Source organism: Nicotiana tabacum, chromosome 23 (genome assembly GCF_000715075.1).
Source record: "Nicotiana tabacum cultivar K326 chromosome 23, ASM71507v2, whole genome shotgun sequence".
In the NCBI taxonomy this organism is placed as follows: Eukaryota; Viridiplantae; Streptophyta; class Magnoliopsida; order Solanales; family Solanaceae; genus Nicotiana; species Nicotiana tabacum.
This window is the reverse complement of record NC_134102.1, coordinates 94956118-94965327: the sequence shown is the minus strand read 5'-3', so window position 1 is coordinate 94965327 and position 9210 is coordinate 94956118. Positions and strand designations below refer to the sequence as shown.

Genomic DNA, 9210 nt, shown 5'->3' with positions numbered 1-9210 from the left:
AGGAATACGTACATAAGAATAACTTTGGAAAAACAAATTGAATTTTTTCTTAATTATATAAATGAACACTTATTTTGGACCAAAATAAGAAAACAAATTGATCACTTATTGTTGACCAGAGGGAGTATCTCTTAAAGGTGTACGCACACTGAAAAATGTAACTCTTACATTAATACAGTACATGAATTTATCGGATGTTATTAGAAATCAAACAATTAAATGCAATCAATGAAGGCCCAAGATTTTCCCATCTTTATTACGCCTGTGGTGCAGGGGCCAGATTAGCTGAAATACTTGCTCAAGACACCCTGCGAGTGAAGTCCGTTTCCTGATCTGCTAAAAGTTTCTTTCTACATTTTAGAAGTTAATAGATTAGGTGTAAATTGCACTTCGAATTATTCGAGAACGCTAAAACTCAGGCAAATGTGCTATATTTGTAGAGCTTTGTAAACTGCAAATCACAATTTAAATCTCGAATTCTCCAACCACAAGACAGTAACAATATCAGCATAAGGCAAATAGAGTTTGGGTCCATTCCAGCGTCTCATCACGCATCAGCTTGATACAGCACGAAGCCAACCCTCTGATATCAGTACTAACAGCTTGCCACTATCCGACGTACATGGAAAAGATCAGCGCTTAACCATAAAAACGAACATCGATATAGTTGGTCATGCAAGAAAGAGAAGTTATACACAAGAAGACAAGTAAAAGACAATCCGCATGGAGGGTTGCTGCCTTCCTATATCAAGCCATAACAATTTCCAGAAGGCAATTGGAGTTCAACTCACCAGTACAATATTGGAAGCGCAGGGAGGTATACCAACTCAAATAGGCAGGTCAAATCAAACCACTCAAAGGTCACAATCTGAAATACATGCAGGAAAAACATTCAGCAGACAGCAGCAGCACATCCGAAGGCACTAAGTTTTACATGATAGCTACCTACTGAGTTCTCTTAGAAGACTCGGGAAGAATGTGATAAATTGTCATTTGCATTCATGGAAACCCAAAATTTTTACATACTTCACCGGTTTGATTGAATTCTTTCATGAGATCCTTCCAACACACACCAAAACCTACCTCAGCTCCAACTTTTTGCCAAAAATTAAAGGCCTGCTGGAATTTGGTCTTGATAAATGCACTTGATTCCAACATCCTAGAAATCACCACAGCAATTAATTTCAAACCACATGAGGTGCCAAAATACATAAAGTGATAAAACACATAATACAGGAAATAAGTTTGAACCATAAGGAGCAGTTGCAATAAGAGATGACAAAAGGATCAGCTTCTTTCTGTTCCAAAATTTACGAACTTGAATTAATCAATACACAGTTATACTTCACGAGCTGGAGTTCTCTACATTTTCTAGCACCATATGATCTTTTGAAAAGATCCATCCCATGGAGCCCAACATATACCTCTTAATGCCATTGAGCTATTTCTACATAAATTTAGCAGATCTTTCTTCTCCATAGATCTTGGCCATATAATACCAACAAGATTTACATAGCCATGAATACCATAAGATCAATGTTATCCGGAAATTCGATCTTGCCTAAGGCCATTGGTCCCAACTTATGATCTAAATCCTGCGGACAATTGTGGCAAACAATAAATTACAAGAGGAAAGAAACTATTGGAACTTACCATCAAGGAACCACACGAGGAAAATCAAAACATGTCAGCTGACAACACCAATTAGCCCTGAAAGGACATCTGGATATGACATACTTGAGGAAAACAGCGTGAAAGATACAAGTAAAAGACCTTTTAACAGAATAATCAGCACACTTCTATTTATCAGTCCAACAACCCCCCACAACCCACATTATATGTAGGTAAGGACAACTAACATACTTTTAAAGTGTTAAATAACAAAAGAGGGAAAACTTGTGCCACTCTCATCGCAGTGAAAACAAAAACTTACACATTTCATCTTGGCTGAAATTCGGCCGGCTAAGCTTACCCCCTTCTTTGCAGCTCACAATTTGATTTATGGCATGAATGTACATTTCATGCACCTTTTCTAAAAACAATTATAGCAAAAACCAATGCAGATAATACATCAGGGACTTCGTGCAGGTTATCATACAGACTTACACTGGCACAGTTTTTTAATAGTCTAACACAATAGATTACTCAGACTTTGAACCCCAGTACAGGGACAATCCATCAATCTATTGCACCAACCACAAATAATTGGGTTCAACTAAGAACACTTAATAGTCATTCCACGATACTCCAGTCTAACTCTATTACACTCTAATACAGCGAGGGGCATGATTTCTTTAAATAGTTTAGGTTTCAAAAAGTTACTTAAGTGAAAATCAATTCTTCCTCACGATAATAGTTTCTAATAGAGCTTTGGGTACCTAACGTTCGGGGAATCTTACTAGCTCAGTTGGTTGGCTACCTGAACTTTCACCTTGCTGGTGAGGGCACCTTGTAATCCCCTCCCCATTTCCCCTTCCCCCTATATATAATATTAAAACAAAAAAAGATACCTAACATTCAGATAGTTGCAACAGATAGAAGTATTCTGAGAAAATTGAAAAATATGAACAAATTAAAGTATTCAAGACAGACATCAAACTCCAGAACACCACTTGTTGCATATGAGGGGGGCACCTTGTAATCCCCTCCCCATTTCCCCTTCCCCCTATATATAATATTAAAACAAAAAAAGATACCTAACATTCAGATAGTTGCAACAGATAGAAGTATTCTGAGAAAATTGAAAAATATGAACAAATTAAAGTATTCAAGACAGACATCAAACTCCAGAACACCACTTGTTGCATATGAGGGAAGAGAGACTCAAGATAGAATTTTCTGTGTCTGGAGGTCAGAATGCCAAATATATCAAGAATAAACGGAAAAACCAACAAGACCAACAACCAGGGATTTAATTTAAATTCATGATCCCAGGAACACAAGTTCTAACCAGGAAAAATTGCCAGGAAAAATTGAGAAATAAGGTCATATAACAGTATAACTTTAATGTCCAAGCTACTTTGAACTCTTGAATTACAAGGTCATAGTACTACAAAAGGAGATGTTTTTCTTGCCTCTAAAAACTAATTATTGTTCAAACTATACAAATCTTGACCAGTAAGTAAATAAACCCCCACATAAGATCATGAACTGCCACGGACACCAACTTCGACATTAGAATTTATCACATACACTGATGATAAGGAATATAGAGAATATCATCTCCAAAGGAGAATAAAAGAACCAGCTAGACAAGGTGGAAAGACTGCATCCATTTTTCTCCATTTAGATGAAAAATAAGCAAGCACATTTTTCTCCATTTAGATGAAAAATAAGCAAGCACTTTTTCAAGGCACATACAACAGAGTCTCACATGATACCCAAGAAAATTCCCAACCAAAGTGCCTCAAGAAACAGTTCGCCCATAACAAACAGATGCAATGTAAAGGTTCTTGGCCCACTTCTCCTGCAAACGGTAACATAACTAGTTAGGTCGAGGACCAGGGAAAAAGGTAAGCAGAAGGCGAAAGCAATGGTCCCCATAAAAGTGAAGCGATGACAGATGGAATAAATGACCTTGACATGAGTGCTAGGAAAGGCAGAAGTACGAAGTGTCTCTTGTGTTTCATCCGCAGGCTTCCTTCTCGGAACACTTAGAACAAGAGCAGTTTGATCCCACGTGGCTGCAGTGGACGTGATACGGTAACCAGCATCCCACCTCCTATGAATCCCTTCACTAGGATAGAGAAAATCTAATTCCACCACCTGTAAATTAATAAAAACACATGAATACCAGATATCAATATAGAGTGCACAGGATAAACTAATAAAAAGTTTTTTAAAAGAAAATTTCACAAGAAAAACCTGATCAGAGAACCCAGCCCCACGTGACATAACAATTGCCCATCTACTTCCTGCAGTTGCCATCGCCGTGACATAGAACCCCTCTCTCCATTTTTTGTTTATCCACTTGAAAGGAAATGACTCGCTGACTTTGTAGGACTGCTGCAGATACTGAGTACCTGATGTTTACCACAGAACCTACTTCAGTCTGGTTTAATTCACACGTACTGTGACAACCGAAGTATACCAAGTATAAAGTTTAACTGACCCTTTGACATAACTACTAAAGAGCTCCCATTATTTGCTCCTGCTATTGCACTAATATAATAATTCTTCTCCCATTGCTCCATGATCCACTCCTTTATTCAAACATAAAATATGAGGAATTAGCAGAAGCCTATCAAAGTGAAAGAGCGAATTGTATTTCAGTCTGCCACAAAATTAGCAGAAATATATTAGATTGCGTATGCAACAAAAATTTGACTACTCTTCAAGATTGACCACTCAACAGAAGATAAAAGACCTTGTGAAGAAAAAGAGGTGACAACTCATAAACTTGAGCAGTGAACCCAGTCCCTGCATCCATAATTAGGGCCCACAAGTTTGAACAGGATGCCACACTGCTAATGAATAGTCCATCATCATTTCCTTTCTCAACGTGCTGAGCCAACCTCGTATCAGCAACGTTATAATGATACCTACAAATGCCAGTTATGTCATTTCCTTTTACACAAGCTAAAGACCAAGAGATATCAAGTGCAAGTATATATATACACCTTTGCTTCATTGGGCGACGAGCATTGTAGACACTAATCCATTGCGTTGCAGGCATTCCCATTCGTACTTTCTTCTTTGGTTGTTCATCGGCATCTTCTTCCATTGTAAGCCTTCCTCTCTTTTGTCCAACTTGATATATAAGCTTCAATAACATAAAATGTGTTAGAAAAAATTCTCCTGTCACTGATTTTCAAATTCAAGGATGCCCTGAATTATGAAGATGTCAGGTTATACCTTCTGTGCACCATCAGTGTTGATTGGCCTGATGTCTGGATTTGGACCTACTATTCCGTCAAACAGTGAGATATATTTCGCATAATTAGGTTCCTCGTCAAACTTCAAGTTCACAACATATTCCACAAACTGCCTAAATGGAGCAGGGCAGAAGCAGCAAAGTGTATCTGGAGAAGTCGCCATCTTTTTCTTACAGACAAGGAAACCTTTATTCTCACCCTATAAAAATCACTATCATGTATCACCAAAAGAGATCTGTTAAGAAGTAATACTGCAATTTAAATCAAGAAAATGCTAACCTGATATCCCTGCCAAGGCAGCCGGCCTCGGAGAAGAAAGATGAGAGTGTAAGCCAGCGATTCTAGGTCATCCCTCCGGCTTCCAGTTCTTCCGAGGTGAGCGTGCACACTAGCATACCTTACAGTTCCCCTAGAGCAATGATTTTCTTACTAGTCAGTGAATCCAGTTTGGAAATGCAAACCAAGGCACACAACATAGAGAGTAATTGATGACTACTGTACCTAAAGACATCAGGCCTTTGGTCATACTCAACATGAGAACCAGTTGAAGTATCGCGCCACCTTGTTGCTGCAACACTCAAACAGGTAAACACAAAAAAATGTTGCACCAAAAATAGAACATGATGAAGATTGCTAAAATAAAATATAAAAGAGATGACTAATAGTTATCGAATTTGTTTTTTTTTATGATAAAAACTATATTTCCATGTATACCTAATCCAAGGTCAACCAGAAAAAGCTTTTTCTCGTCAGGAGTTCCAGGAGTCCCAAGAAGAAAGTTTTCAGGTTTCACATCTCCGTGCACATACCTGCAGAACAACAGCACCAGTATGACAAGATTATTTCAGGTTTGTCAAAGGAATTCTCATACAGAACAGCCACAAAACAATAAGTTCACTTTTCCGCAGCCAGACCCCATATTCTATCCACAAACCAGAGACTAACAGACACAAGATGTTTTGTGTTCTTACTTTCGTTGGAAGATAGATAGGTGGTTGAGGATATGTTCCCACAATGAGGCACCCAAAGGTGTTGCCTAGTGGACAATGAAGTGGTTAAGAACCATGATATCTCAGGTTCAAATCCTAGTGGAGACAAAAACACTATGTTCCCATCAGTCCGAGCCTTAGTGGACAGAGTTACCTGGTACTTGTTGCTGGTGGGAGGTAGCAGGTATCCCGTGGATTTAGTCGAGGTGCGCACAAGCTAGCCCGGACACCACGGTTATAAAACAAAATGAATATACACTATATCATCATAACCCAGAATACATAATTTCTGCCTAAGATGGAACACAGCCTTTAGCCTGTAGCAGGATGATAACCGCAAATCCATACTTACCCTCTAGAGTGCAACTTCTCAAGTATGGATATTGCTTCAATGGCAATGCATGCTACCATTTCAATAGACATCCTGAAATGGACAATGTAAAAATAAACAGAATGTCATTGAATTCCAGCGACCAGCAATAACCTCCTCATAAAATTATAAATACAGAATGGAGCTTACGCATGAGAATTATTGTTCCAGACATCCCACAAACTAGGACCAAGCATATCCATAACCTACAATCATACAAAACATTTCTGTAATTTCATGGAGATTAAAGCGGAAATCCAAAGAGAGACGATCATAAAGTTATACTACAGTAAGCAAATCACATACCATAATGTAGTAATCACCTTGTCGTCCCTTGTAATGGACACGTGGTATCCCATGACTACCACCAAGGGCACTACCACAAAGAAAACATGCCATCAATTGTAGGACAGTGTTTTTATCAGATGTGTCACAATAACTAAGAGCTACATTACGAACTAATACAAGAAAAAGACTTACTTGTAGACCTGCCACTCATAAGGTGGTCCATAGTTACAACCTTTGCTACTTCTATGCTCAAATTTCAAGGCAACCTAGAACCAGATATGTCAACATAATCAACAAAAATATCAAAGAGAATGATCTTCAACTTTCTTGGGGGGTGGGGGCGCGGAAGTAAACAAAGATGCAGAATGTGGTGCTTACCTCTACAGCTCCCGCGCCAGTTCTTTCGTGTGGATGTGATGGATTTACCCGACGACCTACATACACCTGACCAAATCCTCCTTTACCAAGCTTTTTGTCAATCCTATAAGCTGGTGATCCACCAACCTGGACCTGTTATACATAAAAGGAGATATTGCAATTGCAATGTTCAAGACGAATCCTTCAACCAGGAAGTGGAGGGGAAAAATTAAGAATAGCAGCAAAAACTCATATACGCTCGTCGCTCGCAGCACTATAGACACAACATAATGTCATCAAACACCAAACACATTTATCAGAGCAACCAACATCAATGAAAATAACAAGAAAGCATACTCCGTTTCCTCTAACCTTGTCAAAAAATAAAAACTCCATAGATCAACCCAAAGCCAATTATGAAACATAAAAATCTTAAAAGATATGGAGAGAAAGTTTGCCTGACTAAATACCCAGAGGTTTGTTCCGACAACCAAGACAAGATAATAGACCAAAGAAACTTGATAAATTCACATAATCTTAAAGAGTTATACAAACAAGACCCCAAGACCCAAGGGCATGGCCCCGTGGTTAATGAAGTGGGAGGAGAACCATGCACTCTCAGTTAAAATCCTAGCATAGTTTTAAAAATACACTAGGTGGCTTCTTTTTTTTGCTTAAGCATTACTACACAGAGTTAACTGGTACCAACATTGTGTTAGTAACAGGTTGTAGGTACCCATGAAATAGTGAGGCGCACGCAAACCACCCTGGACACCAGTCATTAAAGAAATAGACAAAGAAGATCTCAATTTAAAATCTCTTCCATAAACAAATTATAGTGAACAAAAGGCATAGACTAGCGATCAGTAAGAATTGCAGAGCTTATATATACAACTAAAAGACTGAATCTCATCATCATCAAGCATAAACAAAATAAAAATTTAAAAATTAATTTAAAAAACACAGCATTAAAGCACTGTTGAACTGAAAGAGAGTAAGCAGAAATACTGAACTCTAGAGAAAGACAGAATAAGAAGAAGAAAATCGTACCCTTTCAGGAAGGGGAGCAGTGCTACCTTCTTCCTCAGCTCCCAAACCCTTATCACCGCCGCTTCCACCGCCGCCACTACCGTACTCATCCATTTGCTGCTTTTTTTCTTCTTCCTCTACTTCCTTCTTCCTATCCTTATCCTCCTCTGCTTCACCAGTCCTAAACGACGTCGTTTTCTTCACAGCATTCTCCTCCTCGTCATCTTCTACCACTACTACAGGTACAACTTCCTTAATTACCTCTTCTTCGTTATTAACGTTGTTCTTCTTCTTCCTTCCTCCAACGGCTCTATTTCCCGCACCTGCTGCTCTCCTCGTCCTCGTTGTTCTCCGTGCAACCCTCTTGTTCTCGTTGCTGTTGTTGTTTTCGGGTTCGATTGAAGCAATCGGTCGACGGCCTCTGCGCACACCGCTACGCAGTTGAGGCATATCGATCATCCATCAACTTCTGAAAACCCTAAACCGAACTTCATTAAAACAAGGCCCCGTCTTTTTCTTATTCTAGACTTTTCGACTGGGTAAAATTCAAAGATCTCCGAGAGCAAAAATCAGAAAATTAACGAAATCGGCGCCGGCGACGGATGGACTGACGGGCGATCAATTGCCGATGACTGTGTGTGTATGTGAATCTGTATGTATCTGTATATGAATTAGGGCTCGGATCTGTGATGAAAAAAATTCACAAGTGGGAAACTACTGGGTTTGTTGTTGTTGTATCTGTGATGAAAAAAATGGAAAGAAAAAAAAAAATCTTCTTTTTTCCTCTTTGTTGGATTTCTTCTAAAGGAGAGTGATGGAGTAACTTTTTTTTTAAAGGGAACTTTACTTACAAATTATGTTAATTGTTTTATAATAATATAGGAGATTCTATATTTAAATTACACTATTTCTTTTTTTATAGTTTGTAGACGTGTTTAATAATTAATAATATGGTACAAAATTTAATCTAAAAAAGGAAAAGTTTCGGCATATTAGCTAAAAACATATAACATACCAAAACTATTTTTCATATCTAATTATGTCCTATTACATGCCATGCCAATTTTATAAGAGTATGATTATAAAGCGTAATAAAATTTAAAAATTAAAGAGGTGGTAAACAAAATTTGTAGACGACAAGTTAATTTTTTACACTTTTTTTTTATAACTTGTCGAGTCAAGATGTGCCAGTTTGAAATATTGCACCAATTGTTTTTTACTTTTCATTAGATCGAGTAAATTCTATCTAAATACATAGACATACAGATGAATCATGTACACCTTTTTAAATCTGTTGGTTAAC

At 38.1% G+C, this 9210-nt stretch overlaps 1 protein-coding gene across 13 annotated transcripts; it reads right to left on the bottom strand.

Annotated features, from left to right (window-relative positions):
• Positions 1–372: 372 nt before the first annotated feature.
• LOC107803461 (casein kinase 1-like protein HD16) lies at positions 373–8772 on the bottom strand. Of its 13 annotated transcripts, XR_012706034.1 has the most exons (21): positions 7929–8772; positions 6900–7031; positions 6714–6787; positions 6540–6609; positions 6384–6439; positions 6216–6287; positions 5589–5683; positions 5376–5442; positions 5154–5283; positions 4855–5073; positions 4620–4762; positions 4367–4541; positions 4112–4202; positions 3865–4022; positions 3577–3765; positions 3374–3466; positions 1934–2032; positions 1654–1710; positions 1084–1159; positions 792–868; positions 373–609 (listed from the first exon to the last, which is right to left on the bottom strand). XR_012706034.1 is itself a non-coding variant. In XM_016627191.2 (17 exons), the coding sequence occupies exons 1-16, from the start codon at positions 8364–8366 to the stop codon at positions 3407–3409; spliced, it is 2169 nt and encodes a 722-aa protein (XP_016482677.2). In that variant the 5' UTR covers positions 8367–8772; the 3' UTR covers positions 929–1595; positions 3374–3406. The 13 variants fall into 13 exon arrangements, 2 of the variants coding, with proteins under 2 accessions (XP_016482677.2, XP_075102669.1); XR_012706036.1 differs by lacking the exon at positions 1654–1710; XR_012706031.1 differs by lacking the exon at positions 1934–2032 and having other exon boundaries at positions 946–1159.
• Between the last annotated feature and the right edge of the window lie 438 nt (positions 8773–9210).

Bases quoted from the DNA above. Each gene is read 5' to 3' on its own strand.
- LOC107803461 (XM_016627191.2), bottom strand. From the start codon at position 8,366: ATGATCGATATGCCTCAACTGCGTAGCGGTGTGCGCAGAGGCCGTCGA. The intron at 6,788-6,899 runs GTAAGCACCACA...ATCTGGTTCTAG, and splicing joins CTGGCGCGGGAGCTGTAGAG to GTTGCCTTGAAATTTGAGCA. The intron at 5,074-5,153 runs GTTAGCATTTTC...TGATTTTTATAG, and splicing joins TGCCTTGGCAGGGATATCAG to GGTGAGAATAAAGGTTTCCT.